Raw genomic sequence first — 19,140 nt, 5'->3', positions numbered from 1 at the left:
GGCTAGCTAGTATACACGTGTTTACAGTGATTGTAGTGTGTTATGTGTGTATAAGTGTGAAGTAGGTAAATAGTGTTTACAGTGGTGTAAGAGGTTACTAGTCGGTGTTACAGTGATGGTTCGTATGTTTTTAGTAGTGACTAGGTGATCATGTGTAGAAATACTAGTGGTTTTTACAGTGGTGTTAGTAGTATGACTAGTGGTGTTACAGTGGTGTAGTAGGTTACTAGTGATGTTAAGTGGTTGCAGTATGTGACTAGTGGTGTTACAGTGTGTAATAGGTTACTAGGGTGTTACAGTGGTGTAGTAGGTTACTAGTGATTTTACAGTGGTTCAGTAGGTTACTAGTGGTGTTACTGTGGTGTAGTAGGTGACTCATGGTGTAGAAAGTCACTAGTGTGTGTTACAGTGGTGTAGTAGATGACTAGTGGTGTTACATAGTTGTAGTAGGTGTACAAGTTTGGTGTTACAGTGGGATGTAGTTAGCTAACTAGTGGTGTACAGTGGTGTAGTAGGTTACTAGTGGTTTGTACAGTGGTGTAGTAGGTTACTAGTGTGTTACAGTGTGTAGTAGGTGACTCATGGTGTAAAGGTACAGTGGTGTTACAGTGGATGCAGTAGGTTACTAGTGGTGTTACAGTGGTGTAGTATGTGAGTAGTGGTGTTACAGTGGTGTAGTAGGTTACTAGTAGTGTTACAGTGATGCAGTAGGTTACTAGTGGTGTTACAGTGGTTCAGTATGTTACTATTGGTGTTACAGTGGTGTAGTAGGTGAGTAGTGGTGTTACAGTGGTGCAGTAGGTTACTATTGGTGTAGTAGGTTACTAGTGATGTTACAGTGGTGTAGTAGGTTACTAGTGGTGTTACAGTGGTGCAGTAGGTTACTAGTGGTGTGGCTGCTCTCACCATTCTCATCCAGGGAGAAGTCATCCTGGGCGTAGCGGAACTTCTCTGGGCCACAGGCAATGAAGACATCATCATCACCAAAGAAATCCTGAAGACAGGTGACCTGGTGGAGCAGAGAAACACGGGACCATGTGAGAATGCAGCTCTGCGACAATGCATACATACAATTCAGTGGGATCTTAACATGACATATCAGATTTAAAATACATTCATCTTTGACAGTGACCAGTCCGACATCTCAGCACTACCACCTCCTTGACTCTGCACTTTTCTCCAGGTCACATCATGTCAGTAACAGCATTACAGTAACAGCAACACACAGATAGAGCAAAGAAATTCAGCAGCCAATGTGTGCCCCAAAAAGAGGGTCTTATACTGCATTAACATTCTCCAGTTCGCTAAACTGCTTTTAAAATGCTGACCGTGTGTTCATTAAAAAAGATAATACACTTGCATTCAACCACGACAAAACGTTGCATATAATTGTGCGAGGTTTGAGATTAGTGAATAGCTGTGGGGCTAGCTCGTAGAATTATCTAAAATCCTGGGTTTAATACCGGTTAAATTGGAGATGGTTGTTGATGGTAAAATCTGTGGCTAGTAAAGGACTAAGACATGGGATATAATAMGTCTGCAACATCCTACTTTACATAAAGAGCTATTATTAGGAAGAACTGACACTTTTAGTATAAGAAGACAAAGGCGAATTTATCTAAGATTTCATCTAATGAGTCAGACTTCCTTCAGCCTTCAATGGAGTCCAACAGCAGACAACCTCTCCTACAATAGGTTGTATTCAGCCAATGAAAGAAAGCTGGTTGTATTGAGTACTCTTGGCACGTTAGCATGGCTACTAGAGCCAAACATGTCCCAATCACACACAGTCCAACGTTACTGAGTCTTTAATAATGACTAATAATTGTGTATCACAGAGCTCAGTTTAACCCACTCCTCTAAGGGTTATGATCCCCTTCACTGCAGCTGTTCATGTCACAAGCTACTTACTGGACAGAGGTCTCGGGCCACACCCCCTTTCACTGATGACCCTCCAATAGAAAAGCCCTGTTCCTGGAACTAGCAGGTTTATTAGGCCCTCCCCCGCCTCACATTCAAAACAGTCTTCCTCTCTGGTCTCCCGGGTGACAGGCGTCCAGGGGGCCACGCCACGCCCCCGAGGTTCAGAACCTGGAGGGTAATACCCAGGATACATCACATCACAACCTTCTTTGTGACACACTTCTAAACTATGAGCTGATGCTAATTCTGGAGCACCCCACCCCAGCAGCTGCCATGATGCTTGTCGCTACTGGAGGAGTGTCTGGTCTGCATGGCGTCTGCCAGCTGCACCTCCTCCATGTCCCACGGGTCCAGGCCATAGACAGGGGGCAGGAGTGGCACATATCCCTAGGGTCAAACCCTAGTGATGAAATGACTATATATAATCCCATTCTTATTGCTTTTTCATTGTAGACCTCTAATTAACTCACCCAGTCTTTCAGTGTATCATTAAACAGTCAATATTGGGAGCTTAAATGTTTTTTWWWATWATTTTTTTATTATCTTCAATCTTACAATTGCYGTGTGGAATTTAGCAGGAATGTAGCTATAATGGGGACATTTTAAGGATGCCTCTCAGGCTGTCAATCATGTGTCAGATGGGAMGCGTGATGGGGTCTGCCAGCCCTCCACCCAGCCCCCACCACATCTCTAGGTGGTGATAATGGAAAGGGTATGTAAATGAGGTCTTTGGTGGTCTCTKGGGGGTCTGTGTGTCAATCCCTCTGATGACAACAGCCCATCAAGGCTGGCTGGGCTCCCCAGCTACAATGGTAATGAGGGGGGCCGAGGGGGCTATGCAGGACACAGGGCCCTATGAGGGAGGCCAAACTTGACTATGGTTCATAACAATCTCTCTCTGTCCATCCCCCACACCCAACCCCCATGCCTTTGTTTAGGGTCAGGACGAGACAGAGGTCATTAGAGTGATGACAATACAACAGACTGAAGAAAGGAGCAATACAGTAGAACTGCTTAGAAGACTGAGAAACATTCAGTGAAAATATAATGGTCTGTAGAAACTCAGCTTTTCATATACCACTTTATGCAGTGATGGTCAACATTAGTACAATTCAATGTATTTATTTATCTATCTAGTCCATTACTTTAGAATGACAGGTCTAAATCAGATCATCAATACAATTAGTGATCCTGGACATGGTAAGATCCTGGACATGATATCCTGGACCTGATAAGATCCTGGACATGATAAGATCCTGGACAGGATAAGATCCTGGACATGATAAGATCCTGGACCCGATAAGACCCTGGACAGGATAAGATCCTGGACATGATAAGATCCTGGACACGATAAGATCCTGGACACGATAAGATCCTGGACACTGTTATTTTGTGAAGGAATCCATTTCTGAGAAAAACATTGGAACTCATAGCCAGCGAAAAGCCTTTTGGAGACCAGCTGTGGGGTGTAAATGTGGGCCGAATAGAAAACATATTAAGCGTATTACTGGGTTGCTGCAGTAATGGAAATACAATACTCTGAACCACAGGAAGGCCTAGATAGTCAGCCTTTCCTTTCCAGAGATCAGGTCATACGGCACTACCATTACCACCAGGGAAGTAAGTCTGTCTCATTATACCCATCTCACTATTGAAAAGCACTACTTCATCACCTAATACAACTGAATGTTTATGTCTATGCTCAGACATGAGTGCAGCCACTGCTGTAAAGTGCTATTGACAGCCCGCTCAGCACACCAGTGTGCTTTACACTAGAGGAGCTGTCATGTCATCCAGTGTGACAGCCACTCTGTGTGTTGATTTGTGCAGACAAATGCATAGAGCTAATTGACTGCAGAGCTCCTGATTATGAAGATGCCTGTCTGATCTGACAGCACTGTTACTGGGACACACATGGCCTAGGAAGGTTCAGGAGGGACAGGGACAGTAGTAGAGGGAGAGAAACATTAGAAGAGGGAAAGGGACAGGTACCAGKGGTGAAGGAGGACCTGGGAACAAAGTCAGGGTCCTTGCTACCTGGGATCCTTGGGATGTCCCTACCCCTTTGAAGTTGATATTTTAAATGGTTAAGGTAAGGGTTATGGTTAGGGTTAGGTTTTAGGCTAGGGATGTCTCAAGAGTGCCAGATAGCACTAACCCAAAGCAGGTCGGACTTCCCATTGGGCAAAACAGTCATTATGACATCACTACAACTAGTTTTGCCCACTTGCTTGACCTGTCCTCCATCCTGTTTTGCTAAAGACGTCTTACAGAGAGAGAAAGAGCGAGAGAGCGATAGAAAGAGAGAGCGATATATAGAAAGAGAGAGATAGTGTTGATGGGAGTCGAAGCAGATCAGGTCCGAGACAGCAGAGAGAATGACAAGATGCCTGTATACCAGGTTAATCCTGATTGGTCTGGCTTCCACCAGCTCATATAAGGCCCTGTGTCACGCTAGCCAAGGTAAGGTGGGGCCACTGACCCTTTTCTGTCAACTCCTGTCACCCCTCAGCCCTGCAGATACCACAGCTTACACTGACCAGCCAACCAATCACAACCGTCAGCCAGGCAGACACCACAGCTTACACCAACCAGCCAGCCAATTACATCTCACTAATTATGAGGACAGGGGCCAATCAGAGACACGGTGTACACTTACTTACACTAAGATCAAATATCTATTTGGAGATACTATATGGGTCATTTCAGTCATACTTTTGTTAAAGTACTTATCCAGAGAGATTGCAGTTGTCACCTTTTACAAGTCAATACATCCCAACTGCTGTTTGATTTTCCGACCAAACTGTGTATGTACATACAGTGTAGTATAAATACATTGATACTAAATGATATCTAAATATACCCTGACATACAGCCAAATCTGTTCATAAMCCCTCCTATTCCAAGGATAATAGTGGGTCTGAGAGAGATCATTCTCCAGATATCACATCTCTACATCTATATTAATGGCTTTGCTTAGGGCTTTCTTCTAGCAGGGCAAGGGTCGCATTGCCACACAGTGAGAGGGAACGGTTCAGGAGCACAGTAGTGCTGTAGGATGAGGCTGTTGCTGACAGGGCAGCAGACAGTGGTGATGTGATGTGATCTGAGTGGATGGGAGAGAGAGCGCCCCACAAAAAATGGACCAGAGAGGAGGGGGTGACCTTCAACGTGGGTGAGCCTGTCAGACTCGCCACCAGCGCAGTAGACACACACACAGAGCTGRAGCCAGAGACTGTCTAGAGCTAGGTCACCAACAAACAATATCAGACACCATCCAAAAAAGAAGCCAGAGACTGTAGCCTCAACAGAGGAACACACAAAAGCAGTCCTCAGCAGCAGTACTGACATATCATCACACCACTCTGAGAGGGACCAAAGCTAAAGAGGAAAGGACGTTTAAAACCGATGATGTGAGATGACAGGTTGATGGCAATGCATTATGTCTGAGTTCATGCAATTGCAGACAAGCCTTACTTACTCTTCTATTGGCCCAAGTCCCTTCTTCCTACTCTACCATTGGTCTGTGCAGTTGGATTAGTAGCTAACGCTGTAACTTAAGACCTCCATTTCAGAGGGATGGGTGAATTAGCACTTAATGGGTTAATCCTGTAGCCTACCGTATACCGGGGTGTTTGGAAATGGCCACGGGATGGTTTTAAAACACTGTCAATACCGGTGAAAATATTTCTTTGAAGTTTTTCAATAAATTGTAATATTTGTAGCTACTTTTTAAGGAAATACCTGCAGTCAACGTGTGCAATATGTTAGGAGATAAAGCAGATTGCTTTCTTCATTTCACACGTCACATTACTTTCCATTATGATGCTTACCATAGTTCCCCAGAACAGTTGAGCCAGTCACGTGTTTGTTTGTAAATAGCACAACGGGAGAAAGCGGCGAGTTGTCGAGTCCAACTTTGTATTGACAGAGGTCCCATTTTATATTGAAAGTCAAGTGTTTTTTTTTGCTTCAATAGAGTGATCAGGGACRTGCAACTATAGTTTTCCTTCACAGAAAATACACTACCGTTCAAAAGTTTGGGGTCACTTAGAAATGTCCTTGTTTTTGAAAGAAAAGCTAATTTTTGGTTCATTAAAACAACATCAAATTGATCAGAATAACAATGTAGACATTGTTAATGTTGTAAATGACTATTGTAGCTGGAAACGGCAGATGTTTTATGGAATATCTACATAGGCGTACAGAGGCCCATTATCAGAAAYCATCACTCCTGTGTTCCAATGGCACGTTGTGCTAGCTAATCCAAGTTTATAATTTTAAAAGGCTAATTGATCATTCGAAAACCCTTTTGCAATTATGTTAGCACAGCTGAAAACTGTTGTTCTGATTAAAGAAACAATAAAACTGGCCTTCTTTAGACTAGTTGAGTATCTGGAGCATCTTACAATGACGGCCTAGGAACAGTGGGTATTTTTTGCAAAAAACAGAACGACAGATTTTTTACCTTGTCAGCTCAGGGATTCGATCTAGCAACTTTTCGGTTACTGGTCCAACGCTCTCACCACTAGGATACCTGCCGCCCTGTTGTGTGAACAAACTGCACATTTTAGAGTGGCCTTTTATTGTCCCCAGCACAAGATGCACCTGTGTAATGATCATGCTGTTTAATCAGCTTCTTGACATGCCACAACTGTCAGGTGGATGGATTATCTTGGCAAAGGAGAAAAGCTCACTAACAGCGATGTAAACAAATTTGTGYACAAAATKTGAGAGAAATAAGTTATTTCTACGTATGGAACATTTCTGGGATATTTTATTTCAGCTTGTGAAACATGGGACCAACACTTTACATGTTGCGTTTATATTTCTGGTCAGTATACATTAGTCCAACACATTTGGCAGAAAACAGAAGTGCAATGCTATTTGGCTGGCAGTAAATGAGCTTACAATAAAACAGCAAGGTATTTTTTGCAAAAAATGATGCATGGCCATCGTATTTCTAATATTATTCATAGAAAGAATGTAGCCAGCTACATTTGCTAATGTGAATTCTCATCCGAGTGGAGAAGTGCAACTGAAGAACAACATTCGTCTGACGCCGAGSAGAAATTACAATAAGAAGCAGTTTAGATCTGCATTTACAAAATGCAGCAATATATTTCTTATGCTTTTTTTTACCTGGGTGAAAAACGATAAATGATGTGTTAAGTTTAACTTGCTAGTTATCTAAATAAGTGGCTGAATGGTTAAGGGCTCGCAAGTAAGCATTTCACGGTAAGGTCTACCTGTTGTATTCGGCGCATGTGACAAATAAAATTTGATTTTTGATTTGATTTGAATTAATAAGGTGACGGGGCATCATACTGTGTTAGCGTTCTGCTGTGTTTGAGAAGTCAAAGCCCTTTGGATGAGTTATCTGTACAGCTGCCACTGCTATCTTTAGATTTCTTCTCTGAGCAGAGCAGGCAGGCCTGTTGCCCTAGCGACTCCAGACTCCACACAGACACAGCRTGTACACATGGTGCTCCAGAGCCAATACTGTTGTTTCTTCACACATGCATGCATCAAGACTTTGTTCAATTGCACAATGCCTCTCGTTCACATTCGCTTGTAAATGTCCAAACTCAAAACAAATTACATTCGGTAGCTCCAATATGTATAACGTCATGAGCTGGATTGCCTGTCTTTGCAATTCGTATATTTTGTTTTGCGCTCGTTAGGATATTTAGCTAGCAGCCTCCATGAAAATTCCATGAAAACACCCAATGGTCTTCCTTGCATTTTTTGGAACCCCCTAGTGTACTAAGCTGGTAATAGCGTAAATCCCAGGATGAGAGAAGGATGACGGTATGACCATATGACAGTCTGGATACTGCTCCTAACATTGAACACAGTGGAGGAGTTATACAGCAGCTCAGTATAGCCTCTCTCGTGTGTGATGTGTAGTGTGTGTGCTGTGTGTGGTGTGTGGTGTGTGGTGTGTGTGTGTGTGTGTGTGTGTGTGTGTGTGTGGTGGTGTGTGTGTGTGTGTGTTGTGTGTGTGTGTGTGTGTGGGGTGTGTGTTGTGTGTGTGGGTGGTTTTACTATCCTTGTGCGGGGCAGAAGTCCTCACAAGGATAGTAAAATTGGGGAAATTACGGCGGTCCCCACAAAGAAAAATACAATTTTAGTCTTAGGGTTAGGCTTTGGGTTAGGATTACAATCAGGGTTACGGTAGGAATTAAGGTTAGGGTTAGGGGTTAGGATTAGCGATAGGAGTTAGGGTTAGGTTTAGTTTTAGGGTTAGGGGTTTTGGATTAAGGGTAGGGTTAGGGTTAGGGAAAATAGGATTTTGAATGGGAATACATTTGTTGGTCCCCACAAGGATAGTAAAACAAACATGTGTGTATGTGTGTGTGGGTGTGTTTGTGTGTGTGTGTGTGTGTGTGTGTGTGTGTGTGTGTGTGTGTGTGTGTGTGTGTGTGTGTGTGCGTGTGTGTGTGTGTGTTTGTGCTCTGAGTGATGAAGCACTGCACCAATACTGCCTGTGCATGCATCCCCCCTCTCCTCTGCGCATGGGGGAGTACTGGAGAGGTTCACTGGGGGGGGGGGGAGACAGCCATATACCTTTCTGACAGACAGCCCCAATCTACAAACTGGCACATTACCATAATTACATTTACACATCTAGAAACACATTGGAGCTTTAAGACCACTTGCACTCATAAAACATTGAGCAGGAAACACAAAATCAATGAGCAGCGTAACCATGGAAACAGACACACAGGCTCCACACGGTGCAGGGAGCCTGAGACTACAGTTTCCCAGTCCTGTATGTGTCAGTCTGTCCATCCCATTTCATCTCCGGTCTGAAGGTTTGGACAAAGATTCTCACTCCCTACTACTAAACTATGTCCACTACAGCAGTCAAGGCGACTTCAGTATGCAGACCAGTCAAAATGACTTCAGTATGCAGACCAGTCAAAATGACTTCAGTATGCAGACCAGTCAAAATGACTTTCAGTATGCAGACCAGTCAAAATGACTTCAGTATGCAGACCAGTCAAAATGACTTCAGTATGCAGACCAGTCAAAATTACTTCGGTATGCAGACCAGTCAAAATTACTTCAGTATGCAGACCAGTCAAAATTACTTCGGTATGCAGACCAGTCAAGGTTACACCATATGACATTTACTACTGGAGGGCTTCCCAGAATTCAGCAGTTCATCTCTTGGGCACAGACTTCACATTGCAGCAACGCATCTTCTTCAGTCTTAGAGACAACTGGCCACTTGGTGAAATATCACTTAAGAGGATTCACTGGAGTCAACTGTTGTTTCAATATGTCTTAACAGGCACTCAACCCTCTGGCCCATTGGTCCAGGGGGACAGAATGCAGCAGCAGACAGCAGCAGACAGGACAGGAGATGATGTCATCCCAATCTGCCTGCTCCCTCCCGACCTGCCTGGCTAAAATGGCTGTAGCAGCGTAATCCCATTAGAGCTAATCCCAGCTCGATGCGTCTCTCTTGGGTACAGCTCCCTGCTCCGTACCCCTCCACCCCCTCTCTTTCAACTGCCATGCCTCTGTGAGGGGTAGGGTGGGGTGAGGGCACACAGGGAGTCTAGGATGCCTCCACTAACTGAGATGTAGAGGTACAGCGACATCCGAGCACGCTGATTGGCTGTGTGAATGACTTGTGGGCCCTGAAAATGCATGTAATCCAAACATTAGCTCTCATTATCATAGAGAGAAAATAGTGTTTTAGGCTAATCCTATCCAAGCGTTTCCTGGGACAGTGCCCATAGTGACTGTGGGGTGATTGAGGTCATACACAGCACAGCACACACATGCTTGCCAGCCTTGTTACAGGTCCATTGTTTCACCGTATAAACCGGTCTGTGGAGATCAGTAGCTGGGTTAGCCAGAATAAAAAGCCATATTACAACCTATGTGTTGTGATAATTGTGTTGTTTGTCTATAACCTGTTAGTTCATACTGTATGCCTTGCCACCGTGATATATAGGCCTAAGGTGGAGACGATAAGAAGACACAGTGGCACACCTTTGTTACATCACAAAACCGGAGAGCAACCTCTGTTCAGTGAAGTCCACAAAGCATATTGCATCTAACAAACAGCATGGTCAAGCTAGTTAATGTTTCTGACATTTTCAGACCACTAAACAACTATTGATTTAGAACCACAGAGCGCAAGTAGAGTGCAGAGTGCAAGTAGCAAAGAAAACAGGAGCTGCTTCCACGATTCCAGCACCATTTCAACTTCAACATTTCAACATCATCTAATCACCTCTGCTTAGTCTAATACAGTGACAACTAAAAGATACCACTTTTGTTTTTGTCAATGTAAGCTAAATATGATGTGGATGTCCATGGTTCTGATGTGTGTGTGTGTGTGTGTGTGTGTGCACGTTCGTGCAAGTAGAAAAACATGTTGACTCACCCTACTTGTAGAGAGACACCAATGCCATCCTCCTCTCTTTCATATTGATGAAACGGTCYAYGACTCTRTCATACAGTAAACACTTTTATTTGTTGTTGTCCTAGGSTACCTGGMTAAACTGCCTGCTCACTAGCCTAACTTCCTTTCATGCGCAACGTTAGCTAGTTAACATTAGCCTTCTACATGTAGCTACATACTAAACTTCCAWCCTCTCAGTCCAGGGGCACAACAATGTATGAMTTAATGGTTGGATCAGAATCACTGTTATAATCATTGGCCAGTACGGAGAATTAAGTAAAACCACAGGTCTAAATCCCTATCTCCATCCATGGCTGATTTAGTAAAGGTCCAATTTTATCTAGCCACCAAGAGGACAACAACAAAACAAGATGCAACTATTCAAGTTGTTGACGTATGCTCTCAATGCGATTTGATGGGAGTGACGCTTCCCTTGACACTTTGTTTTGGTGTGCCAGGACCATTCACATTTGAGTTCACTCAGTATAGMTCAACTCTGATTGGCTATTATTTTATACTTTTTTTTAATCAAGGGAGGCCAAATGCTCACTGGCTTCCCTTGCATTCAATGCTACGGAAGGCAACAATGTCATACTCTTTTGGACCAGACAGCATCAGATAGATGAGCTACACATACAGAGACAGAGGGGCGCTGTTTCGCTCACTCAGATGCTTTCTCCGGTGAGATACATTCAGCCTCTTGTGAATTGAAGGAAAATTGGCATCCCTTGGCATCCATGAATACATACCACTGGTGGAGACACACCCAGGGGTGTTCATAGAATAGCTCTAGTCATTTCTATCCCAGATCAGGTGACAGTGTTTCAGTTTGGGGTGTTAGGCTCAGAACACTACTGTATACACTGAGTATATCAAACATGAAGAACACCCTCCTAATATTGAGCTGCACCCCCCTTTGGCCTCAGAACAGTCTAAATTCATCCGGGCATGGACTCTACAAGGCGTCGAAAGCGTTCCACAGGGATGCTGGCCCATGTTGACTCCAATGCTTCCCGCAGTTGAGTCAAGTTGGCTGGATATCCTTTGTGTGGTGGACAATTCTTGATACACACGGGAAACTGTTGTGGGTGAAAACCCCAGAACCTTTGCAGTTCTTGACACACTCAAACCGGTGTGCCTGGCACCTACTACCATACCCAGTTAAAATGCACTTAAATCTTTTGTCTTGCCCATTCACCCTCTGAATGGCACACATACGCAATCCATGTCTCAATTGTCTCAAGGCTTAAACATCCTTTAACCAGTCTCCTCCCCTTCATCTACACTGATTGAAGTGGATTTAACAAGTGGCATCAATAAGGGATCATCGCTTTCACCTGGATTCACCCGGTCAGTCTATGTCATGGAAAGAGCAGGTGTTCCTATTGTTTTGTATGTTTCTCTAWATACACTCTATATACACTCTCTATAACCTAAAAGGGTGTGTCGGCTGTCCCCATAGGAGAACCCTTTGAAGAACCCTCATTGGTTCCAGGTAGAACCCTTTTGGTTCCAGGTAAAAAGCCTTTTGGGTTCAATGTAGAACCCTTCCCACTTGGAACCAAAAAGGGTTCTCCTATGGGGACAGCTGACGAACCGTTTTGGAACCCTTTTATGTAAGAGTGGAGAGCGCCGCAGCAGCTTCTACACACACAGCTGAAAGGTGAAAGCATAGGATTGCATCCTCCCCCGTTGCTATGGCGACAGAGGATGTATGCTCGTTTTACATTGAACTGTTTGGTAGATATGTGGTCCATACAAATAAGGTCGAAATATTCTAGCTACACGTCTCACTATAACCTATTATACGGCATACAGCTAGGCTCCTATTGTAATGCTATGAGAAGACATCCATAYGCGTAGCACATGAGCAAAAATCGATCTAAAGGGTTTTACTAAACACCAATTGATCCATACATTGTATGCTATACAGCACTTCAGCACACTCGAGCAAATGAATAGCAGTTATAATGGCACTAGAATCAGTTTGGCCCCTGGCTGTTTCCCCTGGGAGTCTGCTAGATCAACACAGACATATCGCTCCACCATACTGCCCCACTGACCTGTCGTTCAGAGAGAACCATGTGATTAAGCCATCATACATAAACCTGACACAGCTCTGTCGATCAGTAACCCCTGCAATCACAAAGACTGGAAGGGTCTCCCAAACAAATTATGCAACTGAGCAAGCAAATATGAATGAACAATTTGTTTTTTTGTTTTGTTCTCTGACTGCAGGCGAGGCACACTGCATTTTGGTTACTGAATCTACATTATGAAGCCAGACAAAGAGGAACAGAACAAAGCAATGGGATAGGTTCTTGGTCTCTAATTCTTGATGATCAACGTCCCTGTATTTCCTAAACAGAAACCAGTGACCAACAGAAAGCCCTGGCCAAGGACAGAGACAGCAAGGCTTCCACTAGGTGCCAACGTTTGTCTGGGACAAAACGAATAACCTCTTCAAAGGAAGAGAATCGGAAACAATGAGTCTGTTGACTGTAGCCTTTATGCAGTGGGACTGACTGGGGCCTTGAAAGCAGACTAGTTACAGCAGAGGCTGAGAAGAGGGTGAGGCTGCCCAGAGAGACAGAGCCCGTGCTGCTGCAGCTCCGTCTTCTAATCCCCTCCCTGTTAAACGTTGCGAGCCGGAGAATGATTAGTCCTGTACTCGGGCTCTCAGGGGTGCCAAGGAGAAGCTGACATATGCTAAACGTATCCTTATCAGCTGCCACTCACAGGGTGTTTGAGCTGTGATTTCCATAAATCAGGAGGAAGTTGAGGAAGTGAGAGAGCTCACACTCTCCTGCTCTCATCGGCAACTCTCTYCCAGTACTGGAAAGGGATGCAGTGTTTGGGTAGGATGGGCTGGGATGGGGGTGGGGATGCTTTCCTCTAGGAGTCTACCTCACAGCAATGTGGTCCCATGTGGCCCGCTGTATCTAGCCGCTCTTTATAGAGTTGATCAAACAAACGTAAACTCAGTGCGTCCGTGAGGAATAAATTGGCCTGTATTTATTGTGTGTGTTTTTGGAMCACAAGGGGATTCTGAGAATCTGGAAAACACACTAGAGGCAACATTGAAATGTGACTGAATCTGACAGGGTATAAGACCAAAGTGTGAACGCACTATCATCTTTACACGTCTTGGGACAGACGCGACAAAAGACAGACGACTGTAAACAAACCATATTTTCTGAGAGCTGTCGTCTGTCTAGAGGCCTACCTGCAGCTGGATTGTGAAATGTCACAGTCCCTCAGAGCCATGGCTGTAGTTAAGAAAGGGCATTCCAGCTTGAGGGATATTCATATCAGAGAAGATGAGCATCATGTCTGAAAAGGTCAGGCCACCTTGTCATCTAGAGTCACCTAGCAACAGTATCCAGACAAGTGGTGGGGTGACACAAGACTCACTCTCGAGATTTTCAATATTCATCTATTCATCTTCTACATGCAATAAATATGTATGTTTATTTAAATTTGTCAACACAGACTTCATGGATGCTCTGTACCACAGTACAGTATCCACAGTATTTACACTGCATAGTCTATGTCAATATGCCAATATGAAGTACAGTTAAGTGTGTCTGGGTTTTCAGTCGCCCTAACTCTGATCTACAGAGAATGTCCTGCTGAGAGCCTGGCCACTCCCTCACTCCAGGTTCTCCCCGCCCCTCTGCCCCACAGAGCCCACCCCTAATCCTTGCTTTACCAGCTGTCAGGGCCACATGGCCCCCCAAAACTACCACCACAACCAGCACCAGCAGCCAAGCAGGGACCCCACAACTACAGCAACTGAATTATTCAAAGCYCTTTTCTTGAATGACACAATTCCAAACAATGGCTCGTAGTCCCAGATGCTTTACAATCTGATAGCAGTGGATTAGCGAGTAAAGTAATAAAGTCAATGTGTGTATTCCTCTACACTACTTTTATCAACAGCAACAAAAAATGGAGAGTGCCCTCGAGCCAATGGAAAAACGCTATCATTTCTCTGAGGCAGTGAAAAACATGTGTTTTCATTCCAATATCCAGTCTAAAGAAATAGTGGAGTAACATGACCCAATTACCTAGYCCTAGGCCCAGACGCTTTGCCTTTTAAGGAATTCATTTTCACAACCTTTTCACAAAGTTGCTAGAGGCACGGCTAAGAGAATGTACTATAGATCACCTCCAAGAAGAGAGCTCATATACCGTAGCAGGAATGACACAAACTTTCGATAGTGTATCCTCATTCTGTGGTTGAATGTTGTGGATTATTGTCGGTATGATATGATTCATGTTATGCAAGCCAATAAGAACAACAGAAAATATATGCCTCCCTAATTGTTCAGATAGCAGCTAGGGGTATTACTTCCCGGTTTGACTGCTGAAAATGGGTGCTGTATTTAAAACAACACGTCCTACAGAAAAAGGTCCATAATTGGACTATTAATTATAAGTCAGGACCAATGCCAAATGGTTTCAAATAAAAATGCACCTAGCCACAGTATAGAATTCCAATATATCTATACACATCAATACATAGTTAACCACCTTTCTTACCATTTTCCTCTGAGAAACAAAGACTTGAGACTTCAGACTAAAGCATTAGGATTTCATGCCAGATAATAGCTGAACACCAGTTCCTTGACTATGACCTTGATTTTTGTGCCAGATCTGACAAGCAGCAGGAAGCATTCCCCCCAATCCCCACTCTGGAATCTTCCCTTCTTGTACAACCGCCACGGGGGTTTGTCTTGAATGCATTTATTCCCATATCTCTTTTGGCCGGAAATTAATGAATGAACAAATGATGAGCCCCGAGGTACCTCTTCTCTGCCTGGACACCATCCTTACCGTTGCCCCGGGCAACCATGTTAATTCATCTCCATGCACGACTAAAGTAGAGCAATTACTGCATTTTTTGGCTGAGAGGTGAGATGGGTGGCTAATGTAATCAGGAAGGAGCACAGACATGGGAGGGATCGTACTTATCTTACCAACACTTGAGACTCACAAAGGATGTTAATGAGGACTCAAAAGAGCATTGCGTTGGAATCAATGATTAAACCGTCACTGATTACAGTCATTATCAGAGACCTGCTCCTATTTCCCCAGAAAAATCAGTCGGCGACAGTCAGATGCATGTCTGCTTTCTATTACAGGATGCAGCTGTTTCATATGCATCCAGTGCTCCTTGTTCACATGTATCATACTATCCAACTATCATACAAAGACATGTGTAACTCATATTGCTTAGCATAAGTCAAAAAGGAACAACAGTAAACTTTGAGAGAACTTTGTAGGAGTTGTCTTGGGTACTGCAGTCAGCGAGGACAGACAGATTTGACTAATTGGTAGCCTGTGATACTGTTGATCTGCCGGGAGCTGTATGTGGGACTGTGTTTGTGTGCGGAGCACAGTATCAACCAGCAGGCCGTCTCACTACTGCTGTATTCTACAGGAGGAGAGGGGCGAGGTGCGAGGGGCGAGGGGAGACAAAAGAGGGATCTTCTAGCTACAGACCCAAGCGGCCATGCTAAATCATTTCGGGCAGCTCTTCAAAGAGCAATTTAACAACATCTCCAGATTCACTATATGATCTGCCTCAGTACACACAGTCCATGATATCGCGAAACAAAGCAAGAGCCATGTGAAATATTAAAGCCCTTGGAACATGGGATATACGCTATAGCAGAGCGCATGCTGCAGCAGTTTCTGCCGCACTAGGCTTTCTCAGAGGAGAGTGTCGGGGGTAAGAGGAGCAGAGCGACGTCCCCCTGGCGAGGAGAAGCAGAGCAGTGGGCGGGGCTGGCATGTAGGTGGAAAAGACACAACTAGTTTTTTTTTTTTTTTACAAAACCATACCTGTGCATGTACTGTACAATGTCCAACTGAGTCAATATAAAATGGCATCAGGGATGTGAACGATAATAGGGAAAATGGGCAAAAAGAATACTTTGTAAAACAGTTCGGGAACATGCAACAATGTTTAAGCTTTCTGCGATTTTACTGAGAGGATAAATCTTGTGCCTGATTCCAGGCAGAACCAGTACCTGACCATGCTCCGCTAACCCTGAGGCCAACTCCCACTCTATTCCTCCCTCTGCAGACTCCTCACCAGGATCGATAGTGTGGGCTCTGAAGCCTGCATGAAACAGGACAGTTTTATCTTCCCAAAAACACTGTATTTCCCTCACCACTGCCTGAGTGCAGTTGATAAAGCACTGTGCTACTTTTTCCTATTGATTGTGTGAAAGGTAATACTCTACGTGCTTTAGTCCTTAATGAAAAGCTAAGCAGAATGGATTACTACCTTTCACAACCAGCCTAAATCACACTAGGCTCCTAATCAACGCGTTTGTTTCAGTTATTTTAATTGAAAGGAAGGGCTTTGTAAGCAAATTAATTGCTTATTCCGCCGGTAATTTCTTTGCCAGGGATTATTCTGGGAATAGATCTGCTGCACTATTAAAGAAAAAGACAGATTGATGTAATCCCTCCAGATCTCTGATGAAGTATCATAATGGCCAAGACTCTTCTCTCTGTCTCTCTCTCTGATCTCTCTCTCTCTCTGTCTCTCTCTCTCTGTCCTGCTTCTCTGTCTCTCGTCTCTCTCTCTCTCTCTCTCTCTCTCTCTCTCTTCTCTCTCTCTCTCTCTCTCTCTCTCTCTCTCTCTCTCTCTCTCTCTCCTCTCTCCTTCTCCCTCTCTCTCTCTCTTCTCTCTCTCTCTCTCTCTCTCTTCTCTCTCTCTCTCTCTCTCTCTCTCTCTCTCTCTCAAAGAGTGGTGTTCTCTTCAGAATTAGAATACAGAAGTATTACAGCAGTATTCGACTGTATCTGTGAAGCTGTTTCCTCTCATGCCAGAAAGGCCTATATTGATGTGTCATATTTTCCTGCTGCACTCAATCAATACTCAATCAATACAACTACAGGGGCAAAAAACATGCCTTGCACACATATGACTTATTGGACACTGATTCCATGTCCCATTTATGTCCGCAACTGAAGGGGAGGACTGGTGGCCAATAAGGTGCYCAATAACACTGTATACTTCTCCTCTGATGCCACGTGGCTTTGAGACATGTTTTAATGTCAGAACCTAATCCAGACCGGGCATTGAAAAAGAGATTATTTMATATTAATGTACATCAGCATTCTCTGGGGGGGAAACCAGTCAGCTCTCTGACAACTGAAAGAGATTTTTGGTCCCGGAGAGTTTGGGRAGGGTTCAGGCGTGTCAGCGAAGCAGCATTCAGGACACTTTGACCAAAACTAACTTTTTACAATAACATTTGTTCCAATATATCATCAGTTTACAGGTAGTGTCCCAATATTAGGATATTTGGGAAAATATAGCTATTGAAGGACGGTGGGTCCTTTCACAATGGAACAGATACACTACCGTTCAAAAGTTTGGGGTCACTTAGAAATGTCTTTGTTTTTTAAATAAAAGCACATTTTTGGTCCATTAAAATAACATCAAAATGATCAGAAATACAGTGTAGACATTGTTAATATTGTAGTTTGAAACGGCTGATTTTTTAATGGAATATCTACATAGGCGTACAGAGGACCATTATCAGAAACCATCACTCCTGTGATCCAATGGCATGTTGTGTTAGCTAATCCAAGTTTATCATTTTAAAAGGCTAATTGACCATTCGAAAACCCTTTTGCAATTATGTTAGCATAGCTGAAAACTGTTGTCCTGATTAAAGAAGCAATAAAACTGGCCTTCTTTAGACTAGTTGAGTATCTGGAGCATCAGCATTTGTGGTTTTGATTACAGGCTCAAAATGTACAGAAACAAAACACTTTCTTCTGAAACTCGTCAGTCTATTCTTGTTCTGAGAAATGAAGGCTATTCCATGCGAGAAATTGCCAAGAAACTGAAGATCTCGTACAACGCTGCGTACTACTCCCTTACCAGAATAGAAAGAGGAGTGGGAAGGCCCGGCACAACTTGAGCAGGAGGACAAGTAATTAGAGTGTTAGTTTGAGATACAGATGCTCACAAGTCCGCAACGGCAGCTTACAATTAAATAGTACCCGCAAAACACTAGTCTCAATGTCACCAGTGAAGAGGGACTCCGGGACGCTGGCCTTCTAGGCAGAGTTGCAAAGAAAAAGCCATATCTCAGACTGGCCAATAAAAATTAAATATTAAGATGGGCAAAAGAACACAGACACTGGACAGAGGAAGATTAGAAAAAAGTGTTATGGACAGACAAATCTAAGTTTGAGGTGTTGTATATTGTATATTTTTTGTATTGTATATTTTGTTATTGTATATTTACCATTGTTCCGTTTTTTTCAGTGTGTCACACACTTAGGTTCTTTGTGGCACCTTTTTAAGTTGAAAATGATAACATCCGAATACCATAACATAAAGTGGGAGATTTGTACAGGGTAAAAGGGATCTTGAAGAAGGAAGGCTATCACTCCATTTTGCAACGCCATGACACACCCTGTGGCCGGCGCTTAATTAGAGCCAATGACACAATGACCCAAAGCACAGCTCCAAACTATGCAAGAACTATTTAGGGAAGAAGCAGTCAGCTGGTATTCTGTCTGTAATGGAGTGGCCAGCACAGTCACCAGGTCTCAACCCTATTGAGCTGTTGTGGGAGCAGCTTGACTGTATGGTACGTAAGAAGTGCCCATCAAGCCAATCCAACTTGTGGGAGGTGCTTCAGGAAGTATGGGGTGAAATCTCTTCAGATTACCTCAACAAATTGACAACTAGAATGCCAAAGGTCTGCAAGGCTGTATGCTGCAAATGGAGGATTCTTTGACGAAAGCAGTTT

At 43.7% G+C, this 19,140-nt stretch overlaps 1 protein-coding gene across 1 annotated transcript in view; it reads right to left on the bottom strand.

Annotated features, from left to right (window-relative positions):
• Positions 1-19,140, bottom strand: part of LOC111950326 (neuronal migration protein doublecortin) — a 61,083-nt gene that overhangs the window by 9,819 nt on the left and 32,124 nt on the right. The window contains exon 4 of the mRNA XM_023967811.2: positions 907-1,009. Within this exon, the coding sequence (XP_023823579.1) occupies positions 907-1,009 (103 nt within the window). The remainder of the gene's footprint in view (positions 1-906; positions 1,010-19,140) is intronic.

This window comes from Salvelinus sp. IW2-2015, linkage group LG23 (genome assembly GCF_002910315.2).
Source record: "Salvelinus sp. IW2-2015 linkage group LG23, ASM291031v2, whole genome shotgun sequence".
NCBI lineage: Eukaryota > Metazoa > Chordata > Actinopteri > Salmoniformes > Salmonidae > Salvelinus > Salvelinus sp. IW2-2015.
The sequence above is the reverse complement of the archived record's forward strand: the minus strand, read 5'-3'. Positions and strand labels throughout refer to the sequence as shown.